Here is a 20,880-nt window from a genome sequence, read left to right on the forward strand (position 1 = left end):
TCTGAAATACCTAGATATCTAAAAGCTAGGTCTAGGTAAACCTTGGAGATAAAAATACTATCAGTACTCTTGTGGCATAGTGAAGTATTCTTTTTGCTTCCAACTAAAGAAACAAATACTTATGAATTAATATTTTTACGGAATATATAATAATCCCCTCCATCTCCTGCCCCTACCTGAGATAAAAGTTAACATTTCTGGTTTAGCCAAAATAGTAGAATTTTTGCAACAAAGCACTACTGTATTTAAGATGTTCAATTACAAGAATGCTAATTAAAACACATGCAAACTGTTAGGAATATTTTTTGTTTAACTTTCATTTAAAACCCTGCTGCAACAAAGTAACAAAAGTACCAGCTAGATAATACTGACAATTCTGTCTTTTGTCCCCCTAAAAATCAAAATAAACAAGATAAAAACAAATTTCGAATCATCTCCTCTGGCTATTATCCAAGTAAAAATGTCTTTTTCCTACAGTGGTTATAGGCCACTCCACCTTACATGCTGATGTGCTTACACAAGCAGATGTTCTAAATTAGAAGTGCTTGAAGAACTGCTATGACTGCAGATGCAGTAATACTTACTCTTGAAGAATCCAGTGCACTCAGGGGTTTGTCTCCTCCACTGCAGATTTCCCACAAAGTGGTACCAAAACTCCATTTGTCTGTAGCTAGGCTAAGTTGTTTGGGATTCTCAATACATTCAGGAGGAACCCATGGTATTCTCTCAAGAAGAACTGTGCAGTCATACAAACAAAACTTGTTAAGACAAATAATAAGACCAGAAAATTCCCTATCATACTTAATTTTGCAAAAAATACATTAATATAGGTATTACATTAATAGGTAATTCACTCAGCAATGTACTAATAATACTTTTCCAATTATTTTTTCCCACCAAGAAAATCAAATTACGAAATATGGACAAAAATAAAAATATTTGTGAATCAGAGAGAAGGTCCATTAGTTTTATTGTAAAATAAGCCTAAAGGTATATAATAGTTTTAATATAACTTCCATGTGACATTTTTTCTCTCACTTCTCTATTTCCCCCAATCTTACCAAGACATCAAAGAGTAAAAAGTACTTGGCTAGTGGATGGCATATTACGGCACAGCAAAAGACTGTGAAAAGGAATTTTACACTATGTGATTTTTAAGCTATTGCTACTGACTGTAGTAACAAGTTAAAACGTGGGATTTTACTGATTTGGATTTACAGCTCCTTAAAATGAGATCTCACAAGAATAATGTAAACTTCCTATTAAAACAGGGAGAATTTAAATAGTTTATGACAAGAATGACACAGCATTACTTATAGGCTGTTAGATACATTATTTCTTTGGACGTCAATAGAAGTACCAAGTATGAAGTGTTTTTATTATAAAGACCAACCACAAAAAGAATAATAAGGTTACTTCCATTCCATTAGCATAAAAGCCTTGCCCATATTTTCCATTTAATTAATTTTGCTGTTTATAAAGCATTGGAACAGTGTTAATGGTGGATGATAACCCAGCAGTTTTAACTTCATCAAGTGGCTTCAGGTATTCACCAAGAAATGCACTGAAGATGCTTTTTAACTCAGCATTTTCAAAAGTGCATTTGATTTCTGCTCTGAAAGTTCCTGTAAACAAGTCCTCTAAAAGACTTGATAGATTACAAGGCGCTAAGTTCAGCAGCTATCTGCAAATGTAACAGACTAGATTACATATTTACAATATAATGTAACAATACTACCACCAATGAAAAAGGGTTGAAAATGAGAACTGCAGGGGAAAAAAGCTCACACAAGGGAGAAGTGTGGCTTTATTTCCTGTAGCTGTTTCCTAATTGAAAAGGTATACTCAAAACTGCTTGGCCAAGACTGTAGAGATAATTATAAAATGACACACAGATCAAGGAACTTACTACAACAGAATTATTTTAGATGGTGGTCAGAAAAAAAACCCAACCCCAAACTTATTTTTTAAGTCAGAAGCACTGAACAAGAAAGCTGATGCAAAGACTTACTATCTCTTGGCAAAACTGTAATACTGATGCCAGGATCACTTAGCTTTATAAATGGAAGACTTCCAGACTTTCTGTCTTCCTCTCTGATAAGCAAGATGTTTTTTGCACAGACATTCCCGTGAACAAGGCCTTTATCCTCCTATAATAAGAAATGCATCTTTTACAAACTGTCAAAAAAAGTCTTACTGTTGAAGAGATATTTAAAAACAAATACTGTACAACATGAGGGAAACATCAGCTAATAAAACAATGATCACAGATTAAGTTGACCAAACTGCAGATACTTCACCAGTTTCTCTCAAAGTTACAGTTTTCAGCCAATTTTTGTCATCTACCTAAAGTTTGAAACAATTTGACATATGTTAACTTGGAAGAATACTCATCCATCCATTTAAAATTAGTGCAAGAACATTTAAATTCTGTTAAAGGAAAGACTTATCTAGTCACATACCCTGTCTTGAATAATGGCCTTTGTATTTAACTAGAAAGACTGTAAGGTTGAGGCCTAATGCCCAAGAAGAATGCACTAGCAGAGTGAACAGTAGTGTTTTAAGTGGTTAAGTATTAACACTAGCAGGAAATAGTTAATGTTCCACATCATAATCTGAGCAGGGAAGTCCAGAAAGGACTGTTTTATGGGGGAGATGGGGGGAAAGCATTACTGGAAATGTGTTTATATTTCATGCTAAAACATAAAGCATTAAAAAAGAATGGACATTCAACTACACTTTGTGCAAGACACAAAGTCTGTCTCAGGCTATCTACAAAATAGCTGGTGTATGGCCAACCCATCATCAAAACCCTCCAGAGTTTCAAGAATTCAGGTAATAGCTCAGCCTTTCTACATACATTAGCAGGAATCACTTGAATTCTGCCATTAACAAAACTGAAACACTTACCAGAAAATGCATGGCTAATGCCAACTGTTTGGCTACTTCCAGCTTCCACAAAATATTGATAGTATTTTTGTTCTTTTTCAAATATGTGTCCAAGGATCCAAATTTCACATATTCTTGTACAAGAATGTCTGATTTATAATGATAAAAAAAGTAACAATTAAAACCAACAACAAATAATGAAATTTCAGGACAGATTCATTACTTTATTACTACTCTTCTTTTGATACCTTGTTGGTGATCTAACTAGAAATTTCAGCTTCTGTGCTATCTGAGTACTGCCACAAATACTCTATGTTCTCTAGACTTCTCTGGAGTGTGGAAGTTCACCTAATTTCTTCTCAAATGCCAAGTTACCAGATTTAATGTTGGAGGGTTAATTATTTAATCTTTTACAGATTAGGTAAGATCCAGTGAGCATCTTTCCATCCTCACCTGAAAGGCATAACAATGTAAACTGCTGATGAAGCACAGAAGTGTATAGCACTATCAATGTGGTGAATTGAATAACATTCAAGTCATTCACTTCACAGCTCTTTGCAACCTATATTCTTACTGAAAACACAATGCTTTATTGACAAAAGATGCTTTGCTTGAAAACAGACAAGTATTTACCCTAAAATTGTGTATACATGTATGACATATGCCTTCATGCAGCCATCTAGCAAATACCTCTGGAAACAAGAACTGCCGTCTTCATCACTTTCAACAGAACAATTTCAAATCGCGTGACTGAACTCTTGCCCTCAGCTGCGAGATGCTCACATTGGAAATTGCTACTATAATATCTGTCTGTGACAAATGGATTTTTTAACAAATTCATTTTAGAGACAACAAACTTTTTTTTTTTTTGCAATATTGTGAAATGATTTTTATCGAATTTGTACATCAAGTGTGTAAACTGCAGAATCAATAAGAGCTGCTCTTCCTATTTCTTAGTAACTGCCTCTCCTTAAACTGTAATAAGTCTCCTGCCTTCAGAAAGAGAATAATTTCCAGAGGACAGCTACAATCTTAAGATGAAATAAGTAATCATATACCTCTTACAACAGTTTCTTTTCAACTGTAAGTTTGATCTACCTGAAATTTTATATATAGTCCCCCTGTGTGGTACAATGAACAAAATACAAAAAAACCCATGTAGTTGTTTTGGCGCAAGTTCTGGCACAAGTTCTTGGCGAAACTTAATGCTGTGCCTTTTCCAGCTCCCTAAGAGAGGTAATTTCAGATTACAGAGGTAAATTCTGATTACTAAATCCACCATCTCTTCTGGAAATTCTTTCTCCCTAATGAAGGTAATCACCTACATAATACGCTCCTACAGTTATTATAAAATCCTTCCTTTCACACAAATTTCTAATCACAGAAAAAATGGGCTTTGGGCAAATTGACATCTCAGTTCAAACACTGAATGAAGAAAAACTGTCAAAGTGAGATCCAGCAGTCATATTTGAAGACAACACACATTAGCATATGACAACCATCCAAAATTAAGATTTCATTACAAGACAGCATAAATGTATTTCAGGTGTTCTTAAAAAATCTTATTAATACATAGTCACAAAGGCGCAAGCTAAACTGAAAAGCCATTCAACTTCTGCAGACAATGCAAAGATTTGACTGCAGCTAAAATTTTGTAGTGTGTTGAATTACCATATTTTCAGAATGGGACCTCAAAACCAAGCTGTATTTGTGATGACAAAGTCAGCATGTGGAAAAGGGCGGCAATGTCTGTTTCTAATCACAGTAAATGAAGATTTTTCTGAGTGGCACAGTACCTCCCTTTCTAGCTAACCACAGCTGACATAATGTAGGGCTGCAATTTTTCAGGCACTTGAAAAGCTCATTCCAGAGACACAGCGAAACTGATCTCAGAACAGACATGACTGAGCTAGTTACAGAGGTTACTATTCACACTGATTGTACTTTAAACAATTGTAATTTTTCCCTTTTCTTTGTTTTTACTATTAACTAGTTCTCAGACACCAAGACTAATACTACTGCAACATGAACATGTATTATTAGCCGTTCAGCTGGTTTTGAACTTTTTTTTTCCCCTGGCTTCACCTGAAAACTATGTAAAAATCTAATAGAGATGTATAAAAATTGGTAAAAAAAAAAAGAATTAATTTCTACTTACTCTCTTCTCCACAGACACAGACTCCATAATTTAACACCAAATGTTTGTATGAAAGCTGGCTCATCATACTTGCTGCTTCAAAAAAGGACTTTTTGGAAGGAGAAGGAGAGATTGACAAGGAAAATATATCAGTGAAAACAAAGCCCCAAATTCTAATACATTTACTAAAAGCATTTTTTAAAATTTTTCAACTAATTCTTTGCAAAGTCTTATGTAACATATTTTATATTGTAGGTTGTTGGTTTGTGTTTGGCAACTGTTTCTTGTTTGGTTGGCTTTTGCTTCAGTTTTTAGGGTGTAGAGGGTTTTTTCAAATTTTCTTTTCCTAAATTACTGGTAATACACATTCCAGATAGGTTAACAACCTATTTTTCTCTGCAGACAAATATATCTCAACATTTTAAAAATATGTAAAATTATATATATATATATATTTATATAATTTTTTTTCGGTGTCAATTACCTAGGTTAAATAAACTGAAGGCAAATTCATCATACACTATTCACTTTCTAATTTATTCTGCTATAATGCACTGTTCAGTTTCCAATTCATTTTTTCAAGCACATTATTAAGTTAAAAGACAAAAAAGTATTATGTAAATCCTCCACTACTGCATGACCTTTTTCAACTTTGTCAGGTAAGTTTCAAAAGCTTTTATTGCTTTCTTTATTTTTTATTCCGTTCAGTGGCATGTCCACCTACACTTGCTTGTGTACTGATTAGTCACCCAAAAGGGTGAAGTGAAAATGAGAACATTTTCCTTCAGGTGACTATGTTTTTATTTCTATATTCTGAGCTTTTAGTAACTGATTCATACTTCACTTTAGAATATAAATATATTACCCATGTTATCAAAATTATAATTTTTTTTTTGTTTTCAATAGTCCAAAGTGTATGTCTATACTGTTTAGAAATACCAGCCATCTGAAATGTCTCTTCCTTTTTTACTTATATTTTCATATAAGTAAAGATTTCACAGATTTATCTTAAATAATTGAAAAGTTCACTGAATAGTGTACTGGTTTTCTTGGCTTGCTGTAAGCATAGCTAGATAATTAGAAATTTGAGTAAATTACCTTTATAAACAATAAGCAGCATATAAAGTTACATTAATATAATAAACACTACTACATCTTGTGAAAGTCTTTAAAATTAAATTCTCACATACACAGCATTGGGCTTGATTACACTACCAGTTTATTAGTTTTTGCAAAAAGCATTTCAGGTCTGCTAAAATCTTCACTCAAAAAGTGAGTAGGCTCAGTGATTATGGGTGAGTCCATGTATGGCAAGTTTTTCCCATACATAAATATTTCTAATTACTTGATTTTACTGGAAAATCTGACAGTCTACCCAGAGGAAGTGTTTTTCCATAAATGGTGGTCCCTCATCTGTAAATAATGAATTTACTGGCTAAGACAATCCTGTGGCCATACTAACCCTCCTCTGGGACTTTAATTGTGTAACTTACCTGTTCTCCAGTTTGCAGTGGGTAGCTGTGAATTCTCTCACAGGTGGTGGGAGCAGGGCAAAAAAAGTACCTAGGTGTACTTGCCAAAGCCAGTCTCAAATCCATACTCCCAGTGTCACAAGTCTAAGCATGAGCTTGGTTCAATATACAACCCTCTCCAATAAACAAATACTCATTTATGAAGTAAATAGGTAATGCTCAAGAAAGGAAAAAGAGTAATGCTCAACATAGCATGGACAAACATTATATAGCAGTCAACAATCACACCAACCTCAGAGTAGTTTCTGTGCACTTTATCCAGCACCTTTAAAAGAACTTCAGTTTGATGGAGCTGGCCATAGTCTCCCACTTCTTTCCTTACACCTTTGAAAATCTTGGTAAATGTGCCCTGTCCAAGACTCTCCTCCTAAAAGGAAGGAAGGGTACAGATGGAAAAAAAAATTAAAAAAATATCTGCCTGTTTTAAAAGACATCACAAAAAAACCCCACCCCTGCTTAAGCATATGCAAGTCTTTAGAGGTGTGCTGGCTGTAGAGTCCAGCTGAGGAGGAGAGGAAGCAACTGTATCAGAAACATCTTAATTTTTGCTTGTTTTTTAATTGACTGCTCAAGGATCTCAGAAAATAACTTGCTGCAAGAACCAGAGAGGAAGCAATTCCATTAAATATGTATTTAGACATCTCTAGAACCAAATAATTGCTGTTGCAGTTAATTATAAAATAATAGTTATTTGCATTACTGGAAAATAAAATAAATTCTTTTCCACAACTCTAAGGAAAGACTACAGCAAAATCTCCTAGCTCACATAAGATTCTTTTAAACACATACTGAGGTTTATAAAACTTGGTGCATATTAAACCCAGCTTCTGCAGTGGAAAAAGCAACTAATGTACTTACGAATATCAAGTCCTCATTACGGATTTTGTGAAAGACCATCTGATTGACATTATTGTGTCTCTGTAGCGTAGGTGATGAAGGTACATCAGAAACGCTATTGCTTCTGAAGACTAGGAGATTTGATTTATCTGGAAGAAGAAAGAGGGAAAGGAAAACCAAAGTAAATTTGTAAAATATACAACTAAACCAATACATTTTCAGAAGGATTATTAATTTAATAAGATTTAATAGTATTATTAATGTTATAAAATACTAAATTATTATTAATATTATTACTAATGGTATTATATTAATTATAATTTATTCTATAAGATTAATTTAATCCTTAGGAAGGATTAGGAGGGGCTCCTAATTAAACACAAACACGATATCACATTGAGATTAGTGTATTTTAAAATCCGCACAGTACTTAATTCAAATCAAAATCTGATGTTTTCTAATCAGCAAAATCATGCAGGTTCACTCATGAGTTTTTGGTTAAGTATTCTTACTTTTGACAAACATTTTGAAAATATTCCTACCTCCATTTTTCCTCATGTTCCTACCTCCATACCTCATGTTTTAACTGCTGCACTATTTGTAATAAAATTGGGGATGAAAACAGGGATGTAAATTACCCTCTTTTATAGCACAAAACAGAGCAAGTCCGATACTAAAACTAAATCTGAAAAGTATGTCTTTGTGGGTGTCTGCTCACATCCATGATTATATTTATTCAGTAATTTATCACTCTGATGCATAAATGTGTTTGATCTCAATGGAATAATGTTACAAAATTATTCTCTATAATGTGCATCCATATTTACTCGTTATATCTTTTCTATGGTTTTGAACCCATTGGCTATTTTCAATCAAATTTGAGAGAAGTAAAAGTTATATCATAGTCTGTTCTGGCAAGTTTGTCTTTAAATAGGAATTTTGACAGAGACAAATATTAATATAAACTGTACATAGTAATACTTAGAAGGGCAGATATTTAAAATTTTATAAAGGAGAAAGATATGAATATCAAAGGTAGGCAGAAAAATTAAAAGCAAATTCAAGAAAAATCCTCAGGCAGGAGCTCTATTCCATGTGTTCTTTTCAGTAATAAAAAGGAGCTGAAACCACACTGCAGACCAGCATAACTCAGCTAAGATCAACAGAGACAGAAATTCACTGACATTGCTGATTCCATGGCCTATGGAAGTATTCTGAGAGATAAATAATCCTTTCAGTATCTCTTTACTTCTCCAGACATTAAAACACTTGCCATAAGAAGAAATGCTGCTGCATATGATCCACTGTAATTAAGAAACCAGTTTTGCTTCTAATCATGAAACTGGCTATCATAATTGCTTCTTCTACTATCTTACACCAAATGAAAATTTGGCAGATACTGGAACTGAAAACTATGATTAAGAAGATGACTAAATAGGTCTGTGAAATGTAAAAAAATACCACACAAATATATCACAGAATATTCTGAGTTGGAGGGGACCCACAAGGATTATCAAGTCTAACTTCTGGCCCTGCACAAGACCACCCCCAAGTCACACCATGTATCTGAGAGCATTGTCCAAACACTGCGACCACTGCCCTGGAGTCCCTCTTCCAGTGTTCAGCCACCCTTTGGGTGAAAAGGTTTTTCTAATATCCAACCTAAACCTCCCCTTACACAAATTCGGGCCATTCCCTTGGATCCTGTCACCATTGAGAAGAGATCAGTGCCTGCCTCTCCCTTTCCCCTTGTGAGGAAGCTCACTGCAATAAGGTGTCTCCTCAGTCTCCTCTTCTCCAGACTGAACAGAACAATTGACCTCGGCTGCTCTTTATATTGCTTCCCTTCTACACTCTTCACCATCCTCATGGCTCTCCTTTGGACACTCTCCAATAGTTTTATGTCTCTCTTTTATTGTGGAACCCAGAGCTGTCCCCAGCACTGGAGGTGAGGCTGCCCCAGAGCAGAGCAGAGCAGGACAATCCCCTCCCTTGCCTGGCTGATGCTGTGCCTGATGTCCCCAGGACACCGGTGGTCCTCCTGGCTGCCAGGGCACTGCTGATTCATGTTCAGCTTGCCACAAACCAGGACCCCCAGGTCCCTTTCCATGGTGCTGCAGTGCAGCATTTCATTCCCCAGCCTGTCTGCACATCTGGGGTTGCCCCATCCCAGATGCAGAATCGAGCACTTGTCATTGCTAAACTTCATATGGTTGGTGATTGCCCCATTCTCTAATTTGCTGAGATCTCTTGAAAGGGCATCCCTGCTTTCAAGGTTACAAGCAGCTCCTTCCAGTTTTGTATCATGCATCTACCTGAGAATCATTTAGTACTAACTCATTTTTAAGTCTTTAATCTAGAATTTATAAAACTTTGGGCTAAGAAATAATCTTTTTCTTACCTTTTGGTTTTGGAGGACAGCATTTGATGAACTGGAAAATTATGCTGTCTGAACGGACAGTTTCTGTCTGGTAACAGGTCAAGAGATCCTTAAGATTACTAAAACTTCTCTTGGTTCCACTAAGATTATATTCTCCGTTCTCATTCTTCGTAATTAAGCAGTGCTTATAATCTGTAGTACTGTCACGCTGCAGAAAATTTTTCCATTAAAAATGAAATTGATATTTAATATTTAATATTTGAAAGCTTATTTAAATGTATAGCACTCTACTAATTAAAGGATGTTTCAGGAAAATACGATCATAATTTGTTATTTTGTTCTTACTATATAATATTGATTCTGAGAAAATAAGATTCTGCTTGCATCATTGGAACTAGCATGTTGATGCTAGAGAAAAACAAATGTTAATGGAATCTGTAAAGATGGAACTGAGAAAACAGATAATGGATCCCAGGAAAAATCCTTCAGAGCTATTAATTGAAGCTTATTCACCCTGATATCAAAACAAAATTGTGTCGGAAGCAATAGCCTTAATGCTTATACTCCATGTTTGTTTGGCAAGCATTTGGAGATACCAGCTGTAGTCCTGTTATCTCCAGCACAGTTCTAAGAAATCACTTCCTAATACATATTTTTAATATGTAATGAATTATTTTCACAATGACTCTTGAAAAGATACCATTAAGCATTTTTAAACACGATGAGCTCTTAAGAGTGCTTTTGTGGACCTGTATCTCAATATTGCAGCAAATGTTCCAACAAATTCTGAATATAAAAAGCCTTCCACTGACTTGCACAGAACTCAGAAAAAGAAAAAAGAGTTGCAGCAAAGTCACTTAAAGGCAATGGTAGTCCTCTCTCACAAGCCTGACTCTCAACTTTGTCTCTCTGAACTTGTTTAGGAACTGATTTCTTTGTCTACCAAATTCCCTACCAAACATACTTCATTGACTGAACATTTCTCCATTCACACATCAGCATTACTTGGTCATTTTCAGAGATGTACCTATCTCTGACAGTATTGGCAAGCTTGCTAGCTTGCTGTACACCAGCAGGAAAATTAATATGCTACCTTTCCTAGCTAAAAACACAAACATTAATCACAGTCCCAAGACCCACATCACTATCTCCAGAACTCTTAAGCTCTCTTCCTTCAACCTGTCTTGGGCTTCAAAGTATGTGGTATGTGCATTAGCAACACTGTACCAAATCTCATGTTTCTCACAAGACCTTGAAAGTTGGCCCATCTGACAAAAATAGCTATAGAATAGAGAAGATATTATATACATCTGCTATATATAATAATATAATATCTATATTATATTATTTTATATATAATATATAACAATTGTATATAATGATCATATATCATAATATTATATATAATATATATTATACATCAGACAAACATTCTGGAGGGAAAATTCAGAATTATTTACTGAACATCTCAGGCTCATTGTTATATCACAAAAAAAATTATATAGGCACTAAAATGGAATACAAACCTCTATAGCAAAGGTAAGGAAGTACTTTTTAAAGTCTTTAGGACTGCAGCGAAGTACGTAGAAACCAGTCTGATTACCAGCTTTCTTCAATTTACTGATAGCAAAGTCCATGCTACAGAAAAAAGAAAATGTTTAATATTGCATAATTGCAAAATTCAGAGATATAAGAGGTTGAGTAATGAGCAATATTAACAAATACCTAACAGAACAGCAATTAAAACTTTCAATTTTGTACAGCTTTCTTTAAGTTAATCTCTTTGCCCTTTATTTTCCAATATATAGGGAGGTTCCTTATGTAGAGAGCAGTATATTAAAACTGTTTGATACTAAACCATCACAATTATTTATCCAATGAGAAATGTTAAGGACTAAAAAAATGTATTCCTCACAGCTTATTATATGATTTTCGACATGCATTATGAAAGAAGGGATAATAAAATTGCCTAAGAAATAAGCTTAAATTAGCAAAACATTTGTGTGGGTGAAAAAGGTGGGTGTAACCAGTAAAATGGCTAACAAGAAGAAAGAGCTGAAATAAAACAACATTCGTTATTATATGAACAAATTGCTCTTAAACAAGCCTTCTAAGTATTTCTATCCATATCAAGGAATGACATTTCCACTTAACTTTTATACCACGTCAAGAAGGCACTGTATTTCACTAAGTGAAAAATAAAAGGAAAAATATAAAGCATTTTACATTACATAAGCGCAATTAAAAAAACATTTTAAGATGCCTACCACAGTTCACAGACAACTAAAGCTTATCTTCAAAAAATAATATCCAATTGTCATATTACTGAAAAAAATACTTACAAAATTGGCCCATGACAGTTGCTTTGGATATTTTCAAGGACTGATGGTGGTGCTACTTCTTTACAGAGATAATGATGGGCATCTGCTGTTAATCTGTAATATCCATCAATTAATGATACAAAGGAGAGAGCTTCTCTTAATGACTGAAATTCAGCCTCCTGTTCAATTGCCAGAGAACAATGTGGGGGGCAGAAAGGAGAGAGAATTTCAATTTTTAATAGGCAACAAAAAGTTATTGGATATGCTAATACTGTAAAAGATATGCATATATGTGCACATTAAAAATATGAATAAAAACAGTTTTAAACTGATGTTTGTATGTTCTATCTTCCTGTTATCATTCAAAACTTGATAGCAACCTTCAGTGCTCAAAATCAAATCCAAACAAAACAAAACAGACTTTGTGGATGCCTTATGCCTGGAACTGGCTTTTGAGCAATCTGCTCTAATGTATGTGTCCTGACACATGGCAGGCATGCTGAAACCAGATGACCTTTAAAGTCCCTCCCAGCTCCAACCATTCCATGATTCTATGAAATCTGCCATAAAAAAAAAAAAAGCCTTAGTCTAAATAAATGAAACAGCAGAGGAATGTCAAAAAGAAAGAATATCTGAAAGGGAAAAACAAGTAGATACAATTCAGCATGCAGACACCTACTGCATTGCCACTGCAGTGTGTGTGCGCTGTTCTTTTCTCTAAAGGAAAGCCTTCACTTATCAAAGATTTATATGTCTGCCTTCAAGAAGAAAAGAAAAATCTCCAGGGAAGTACCTGCTGGAAAACTTAACTACTTGTCAGCAAAAACTGGCACCCTGAGCTGGATCATAGACAGAAGATGACCTTTTACTACTATGAACACAGCTACACTGGAAAGGACCAGGGAAAAAAGTAGTGGTCAAAGGAAAATGGGTGTGAAAAAGGTCTTATGTACAATATAACTAACAGATAAAAGCAGGGCAAAATTAAATTCATCTGTCACAACATAGTTATTGCTGCAAATAAAACAAAAATAGAGAAGCATTTTTTGAGTCACACTAGACTTCATTTAGTAGTGTAACCCAACAGGACAGGCTTTAGTTTGTGCTTGCCTGTGACACCAGAGACATACCTAGTAGCTGAACACAATTATTTAGCAAGTTCTTTGCTAGAGAGTGATAAAAAAAAGCTGGTGTTTTTGAGTAAGTGTCAACAATTTAAGAGCCTTCAAACTCCTTTTTAAGAGGACCTGCAAACAACTGCAGCCCATGTTACAGGCCATGGTGAGGCAGCTGTGCCTCTGCAGCCCATGGAGATCCATGGTGCAGCAGAGATTCCCCTGCAGCCTGTGAAAAGCCTCATGTTGCAGAAGGGGGATGTGCCTCAAGGAGGCTGTGTTCCTATGGGAAGCCTAGACTGAATCATGTTGGCAGAACTTGTGGTTCCATGGGCCCCTATGGAGGTGTGGAGCAGTCTGTTCCTGGAGAGCTGCACTTCGTGGAAGGGACCAACACTGGAGCAGTTCATGAAGAACTGCAGCCTGTGAAAACAGTTTGCACTGGACAAGTTTGTGGAGGACTGTCCACCATGGGAGGGATCCCTTGATGGAGCAGGGGATGAGCTGAGGAAGACAGAGGTAAAGACAACATGTGATAAACTGACCACTTCTCCCATTCCCAATCCTCTGCACTGCTGTGGGGAAGGAGTTAGAGAAAAAGGAATAAAGTTGGCCCACAAAGAAGGAAAGGGTGGTGGAAAAACATTTTTAAGATCTTTTATTCTCACTACCCTACTCTGAATTGATTGGCAACAAGTTCAACTAATTTCCTTGAGTGAACTCTGGTTTTCCATGACAGATAATAGGTGGGTGATATCTATCCTTATCTTGACCCACAAGCCTTTCATTATATTTTCTCTCACCTGTTCAGCTGAAGAGGGGAGTGATTAGAGCAGCTTTGGTGGGCACCTGGTGCCCAGTCAGGGTCAGCCCACCCCACAACTCTGTGACAGTTATACCTGGCTAGAAAGCCTGACTCAAGTGCAAGGTTGTAGTTCAAGTAAAAAACTTATTACGTTTGTGTATAAAATACTTTATTAAGCTCTTTAAAGAATTGTACACTGTAAAAGCAATAACATTAACTTTATCCTGGTACTTATTTTGTATCATGATTCTTCAGAGCATTTTGAAGCCTTTTTCAATGTGTTGGTCTCTAGCAGACAGCTTATCAGGACACCATGGAAACAGCACACTTGAGAACTGAAACCATGGACTCAGGTTTAAGACTAATAAACAAAAGAACCAGTCTGTGTACCAGAAATTTTCCTCAGATATAAATATCTATTTCATTCCAAGCACACAGCCTTGAATGCAGAATACTTTTAGTGTTTTTAGACCCCTTACACAGCTGATATATGTTTAATGTCCTGCTTAATTAATATGGTCACAGATTGTACAACACTATGTATACAACAATCACACAGCCTGCTAAAAGCAGTATCTATCTGAAAGAACAGCAAACAAAGTAAACAGACCAGATTCTTGCTGTCTTGTTTGTGAATGGTGACAATTCTTCTCTCACTGGAGCCTTCTTGGCTCGCTTGCTTAATGTTGACATCAATGATATCAGGAAAATCACAGTATGTTTGTAAATCCTGCAACAAATATTATATAATTTCAGTAATAACATAAATGGCAATTAAAAAGCCTCACCTAGTTTCAGCATTAGAACTCCTACATCTCTGGACTCGTAAGCCAGCAAGAAAGAGGATTATAAAACCTTACACATGCCATTACAAGCAAATGAAGGATTTTTTTCTTTATGGAATCATCACTAGGATGAGAATTAAAATTAAAGACCAGACAGAGATGCAGGAACAGTGAACAGAAATATCCCCATATGGGTTTGGGGTTTTATAATTGTAGTTATTTCTTCTCTCTGTAGTATTTTGTGAACAGTGGAACATTAGGACTACTTTTTTGAGAGGGTTTGGTTTTTTTTGGTGGTGGGGGTTTGTGAGATTATTTGCATGCTGATTAAATAGGTTTAGAAAGCCTGTTAACAATACAAAATGTCATGACTTCATTCAGAGTGACACAAGCTGCAAAATCGGTAGTTGGAATGAAGGAAAAATGTAAGAAAAGGCTGTCCTCTCAGTCCTATCTATTTGTTCATCTGGTTGTTGAAAATGTAAGCTTGCAAAACAAATATCTTCATAATCTACTCCACATATGTCATCATATACAAAAAAATAAAAATTATTTTTCAGTTCAGTATCTAAATGACAATTAATCAGTAAAGTTTACTTAAATTAGTTATAATCATGTTTACAAGCAGCTATATTAATTAATTCAGTTTTCAAAACCAACGTTATAAACAGTTTCTTTACCAGTTAAAACATATGCAGTGTCGGTCAATAATAGAATGATAATATTTTTAATTATGAAAAAATAATTTGGCAATCTTTATCAAAAAATATGATTCCTTCAAACACTACTCTTTTACTAAAGGCTTGGTTACCAAGCCCAAAAAGCTAAGCATGCATATATTTTGTACTCCTAAAACTGGAAATTGCAAGATCTGACATTTATGATAGTTTCTGCCAGAGCAACAGGCACTTACTGGAAAATTAAGGAAGGCAAAGGGCTGATACAAAACAGCTATGAATGAGGTAACTGTCAATCTACAAATATTCTAAGAACACCATGCTTTAAAAAATGTGGGCATGTAATCAGATTTACTTTTTGCTAAGTATTGGAAAAAACCCACTAACATATAGCAATTTTACATACCATTACAGCATACTGTAAATACACAACCTTTTGTAGTTTGGTCTTGCCTGCTACATTTTATGAATCAGAAGTACCAAACTGATGTGATTATTTGGAAAAACTTACATATAACTCCACTTAGCCTTTACTTTTACCTTTTAACTCCCTCACTCTCAATGTACACTGCTTTGAGTTTCTATCAGGTTTTGGTAAACTCAACATAGTGAACAGTCGTGAAGGGAAATTTCACACACACACACAAAATAATACTGATAAATAAAAATGCAGCAGTATGTGATTACTAGCATTTATAGGAGCCATTGAGCACCTAATTCCTGAACAAAGACTATATGGACTCCACAGTCACACAGATGTAATTTCAAATTTGCTAAATGAGACACTGGTAGGTGTCTAACTGCAGCAGGAAAGAGGTATAAGGGAATTTGCCTACTGTTTGGAGTCCTTAGAGCCCTGCTTTCAAAGAGAATTTGGGGAATTTCTGCATTTTATCTACACATGGGGGCATGGTCATTACATTTCCCACATTTTCCCACATTTTTGTCATGCAGGGGAGTATTACACAACTTTTCTCTAGTATTTAAATAAAATCTAATTTTAAAATCTTGCACTGTTTATGCAATGAAGTTGTTTATTTACAATGAAGTTGTATCATTACTGTGAAGTAAAACCTGCCAACCAAAATTGCTTGAGGTAAATCAGAACTTCTAAAAACAAGCTTACTACTCTGTTCCATAAAAAACTGCACAGTTATTGAAATAATTTTAAAAAAATTACCTGCTCTCCAAGTGTCTCACAGTCTTTAAGTTTTCCCCTTGAACACTGAATTCCACCATTTCCAGTTATTACAACAGTTGCAAAACTTTCCTCTCCAGAAGGACCTCCACCAGGTTCTTTTACTTCAAAAACCTCTGAATAGAAGGCAGGCTGAAGGGTTTCCAGATTTATGAGGTACTTAAGTTTCAAGTTTCTGGCAGTAGCTTTGCATTGGCCAAACTGCTGTATAAATTTGCGGAACCTGTACCTTATTCTTTTTCGTGTCAAAATGTGGTAGTCTTGGATTTTTGCTCGCACACATTTAGGTAAAAACATTTTGTAGCTGTGAATACATAACCAGACAAAAAAACTACTAATTTCATCCATTAAATACAGCGAAGATAACTAGTGCTGTGCTAAATGAGTCAACATTAAAACACATTTTCTTCTAAGTGTACCGTATTTTTTCAACTGTAGGATAACAAAGATCCTTTCTTAGATCTGTAGTATTTTCCATTTTTTCCCCCGTACTCAATTGCAACATAAACTATATAATGCATTTCCCATAAATTTAAAGATCTCTGTTCTTTCATGAGTGAAGTTCTAAGGTAAGGCAGCAGAAGCTACAAAATTGCTTTGTTTGGTGCAGAAATTGTAAAGAGGATACTGCATGGCAATTACGTGGATAAAGGACAGATTTCCTGGCTTAAAATACAGGTGGTAGAATACAACACTGTGGTTGGTTGTCACTGAAGTTCCTATGTCAGGGACAGAATTAACTGAAGTGGAGTAGAAACTGATAGGATTGGTACACCCAGGTGAGTTGATAAGCTCAATAAATTTTGGCAGAGACCTGCCCAAGATGGTTAAGAGCCTGAAGTGCATGACATGAGACAAGAGGCACGTGGGAGCTTGGTTTGTTCAGCCTGGAGAAAAGAAGGCTCAAGTATGGTATTCTACTAATTGTCTTCTAATAATGTGAAAGGACAAGAAAGGATTGTCAGTATCACAGAGGAGACGGATTAGGTACAGAGAAAATCTTTCACGATGACTATGGTCATTCACAAGACAAAGCTGCACAGACATATAGGGGAATCTCCACACCTGGACATTTTCAGAACTTGACTGGATGAGGCCCTGAGTCACTTCACCTAACTTTGAATTTGGCTTTGACAAGAAGAGGGGCTTACATCTGATGACATCCAGAAGGTGTCTCACCTAAAATTATTGCTTATATACTTTCTTACGTAAGAAGCTGCTGCCTTACCTTTCATTAAGAGTCAAATCCATGTCTCCAAATCATGAATGGGCATCATGACACAAATTTTCTATTAATTTCTAGTTTACATAATAGGTAAAATTATGTAACCATTAGAATACATCAAATGCCAGCTGCTGAACACCTCCTCCTAGACACTAATGTGCAAAAATACAACCTTTAGGCATCACATAGATGTGGAACAGTTACAAATAACAGAATCACCTGACTGAATTGTAAATAGCCATTGGGGTTTGGTCCTTTTCTTTGGCCACTCTCATCATATCTAGAACAGCCATTCCAAGGCATTCCTCTTGTGTTTCATGAGTAACAGGCATCTGTACCCATCCATCCAAAAAATCAGCTCGCCACTGAGAAAGAATTCAAAAAAGCAAATGAAAACTGGTGCACTGCTGCTTATCAAGAAGAGAGGTTTGGGGTGCAGTTGTTGGGGGGAGCTGTTGTTGTGTTGTTTGATTGTTTGTGTTTGGTTTATTTAGGGGGTTTTATTAGCTTGGTTTTTTAAAGACTGAAGGACGTACTTCATCCACAAAAAGATGTACTTATTCATAAGGAATACCAGCTGCTATCATGCTTAGAAGCACTGTTTTGAACTTCATCTCTCCAAATACACAATAGGACATGGAATTTAATTTCCAGCTTGAGAGGGCTTCAAGCTTTCAAGAGCCTAGAGAGTTACTAGGAGAAGATGGAAAGGGAATAAATACTAATAACCTTTACCAATCTGCATTTAAAAATAAGCAAGCAAATCGTACCTGTGCGAATAAATAAGACATGACAAGATCGTCAAGGACGGGGCTTTCTGCACCGCGAAGAATGCCATACCGGTATGCTCTGTTGCTGCCACTGCAATACCAGTGGGGAAAATAAAACCTGGCAGGAAATAAATTCAAGCAAACGTCAATAAACAAGACATTTTGGTTACCAATATCAGACATTATATAGCTCTCATATACGTGTAACTAGTGCTGCTGATCTGAAGGACCACTATGGAATCCCAGTTACTCAATGAAGACCTCAGATGCAGTTCTTGGTGTTTTAAAGTATAGTATTTAAGCAGGGTGAAAAACTGTACTGATAGGAATCAGAACCTTTGCTAAGTTGTTCTCACTAATCAGAATACAGACAATTTTATCAGTGTCTTCTAGTTTCTTTGGAAACAGCTCCTAAAAAACAGGCCCAATTATATAATGTAAATAAATTGAGCCATTTACAAATGGAAAACTTACTATAGTATTAGTTGTCCACACTCAATTACAAGGTATGGGAAAAATGGTTGTATTGCATAAATATGCCTGGCTACACAGGACAATTACTCTGCATTTCAGAAACTGCCACTTATTTCAAACAGGCAAGCACAGAGGAGACGAGATGTACCATTATTAAGAAAGGCATCGTTTCTACTTCTAGTATATTTTTATTGTTTCTTTCTCCTGGCATCTGACACTGGTAAACATATGGGATAGAGAAAATTACTAAAGCATATAATTCTGATCACTCCAATATTTTTGATTCTTTTAGCTCCCTGCTTTCCAGAAAACATCAGCAATCTATCCATAACTTCTAAGAGAAACTACAGTTCAACTAAATATCATATTGGCAGTGTTTTCTCATACAGCCTTGTTTTACCATGAAAAATGTACAACATTTTACTTAGATTACCTTATCCGGTAAATTAGGATGAGTCTGGTTGTTTCATCCACATGGAAGATGTGATTTGGGGGATACCACATTCTGTCTGCTTCATTCATGAGTGCAAACATGTTATGATACACTGGCATGATACCTACATGAAGAACAGAGAAGCATATATGAAGAGACTTTTCACAAAATGTTAAAAAAATATTGTGGGTTAAAATTGTCACACTGAGATCATATCTGGTTATATATCCTTGTTTAAATTTCTCGTTCTTCTTTTATGTTCTCTCACTGAAGACTGTTCTGCTGTTGTCCTATACCTCACTGTTAGATTACAAGATTTTCTCTGCATGGTATTTAATACAATGCCTCTCAGTTTAGAAACAGCTTACAACAGTAGATTTTTTTTTCTCCCCCTGACTTTCCCAAATCAGATAATTTGATTTGATATATATATTATTTTGATATTTGATATTTCCCAAAGATAATTTGATTTGAGCATTGATTTTAAGACCGATTGAAAATTAGAAGTAAAGCAACACAAAGAAATTTATAATGACTATGACAATGACCAGCCATTCCCATTTGAGTAACTCAAAAAAACCCCAAACATATACTGTTAAAATAAAACAGAAATGGAGAATATTCTTTTCCCTCAGCCACTTTGAATTATGCTAATGGTAATTGACAAGCAATCCTACTTGACCAGAAACTATAAAATTCAGTTGATCATCAACTCTCCAGCAGCACCAGAATTTTAACTGGACTTTGGCGCTCCCAGCTGAAACACAGCCTCCAACTCAGCATTGTTCTGTGCTGCAGTGCTATGCATCCATGTGGTACCAGCATTAGATTTGGGAAACAGGTTAAGTGCCTTAAAACTGACAGCACAAAAGGATTAACTGCAAGTATTGACACACATATTCTGAAGACAGAGACACAGGTGTCATGGGGTGGCTTCACCTTTAAGGTGGTTTTGGGAGCTAAGGAATTTGAAGCTGCTGGTGGCTGATGGGAGTCTTTCCTCCTGACCAATTATCGGTCATTTCTAAGAACTGACAGCAGTTTTGACCATTAAAAAGTGAAATCAACTTATGAGCACCCCCTTAAGATCTAAAGTCAGAGCTCTCTTGTGCTCTTTGTGTTTCCAGCTTCTGGAAAGGTAACAAGGCTCTGTCTCGGCCTCCTCCCCCCTCCAGGCCGGACAAGGCCGCAGAGGGCGGGGGGGGAGAAACGGAGCCGGCCAGCCTGGTTTAGTTTGTAGTTCCTGCTACTGGACTGAAACCTGACACCATGAACACTTGCAGCTTTTCTAAGGCTTTAATT

The 20,880-nt window shown here is 35.8% G+C and overlaps 1 protein-coding gene across 17 annotated transcripts in view; it reads right to left on the reverse strand.

Annotated features, from left to right (window-relative positions):
- The window catches only part of JAK2 (Janus kinase 2), an 86,654-nt gene that overhangs the window by 19,553 nt on the left and 46,221 nt on the right, over positions 1-20,880 (reverse strand). For 15 of the 17 annotated variants that reach the window (XM_086867876.1, XM_086867875.1, XM_086867879.1 and 12 more), the window contains 14 exons: positions 19,579-19,702; positions 18,672-18,789; positions 18,121-18,266; positions 16,659-16,980; positions 14,627-14,746; positions 12,118-12,275; positions 11,302-11,413; positions 9,797-9,983; positions 7,417-7,544; positions 6,791-6,925; positions 5,048-5,135; positions 2,911-3,038; positions 2,012-2,150; positions 585-736 (listed from right to left, as the gene is read on the reverse strand). In XM_086867876.1, the coding sequence (XP_086724002.1) occupies positions 585-736; positions 2,012-2,150; positions 2,911-3,038; positions 5,048-5,135; positions 6,791-6,925; positions 7,417-7,544; positions 9,797-9,983; positions 11,302-11,413; positions 12,118-12,275; positions 14,627-14,746; positions 16,659-16,980; positions 18,121-18,266; positions 18,672-18,789; positions 19,579-19,702 (2,057 nt within the window). The remainder of the gene's footprint in view (positions 1-584; positions 737-2,011; positions 2,151-2,910; positions 3,039-5,047; positions 5,136-6,790; positions 6,926-7,416; positions 7,545-9,796; positions 9,984-11,301; positions 11,414-12,117; positions 12,276-14,626; positions 14,747-16,658; positions 16,981-18,120; positions 18,267-18,671; positions 18,790-19,578; positions 19,703-20,880) is intronic. The other 2 variants (XM_086867880.1, XM_086867881.1) reach the window with 1 other exon arrangement.

Source organism: Cyanistes caeruleus, chromosome Z, assembly GCF_971803275.1.
Source record: "Cyanistes caeruleus chromosome Z, bCyaCae1.hap1.1, whole genome shotgun sequence".
Taxonomy (NCBI): domain Eukaryota; kingdom Metazoa; phylum Chordata; class Aves; order Passeriformes; family Paridae; genus Cyanistes; species Cyanistes caeruleus.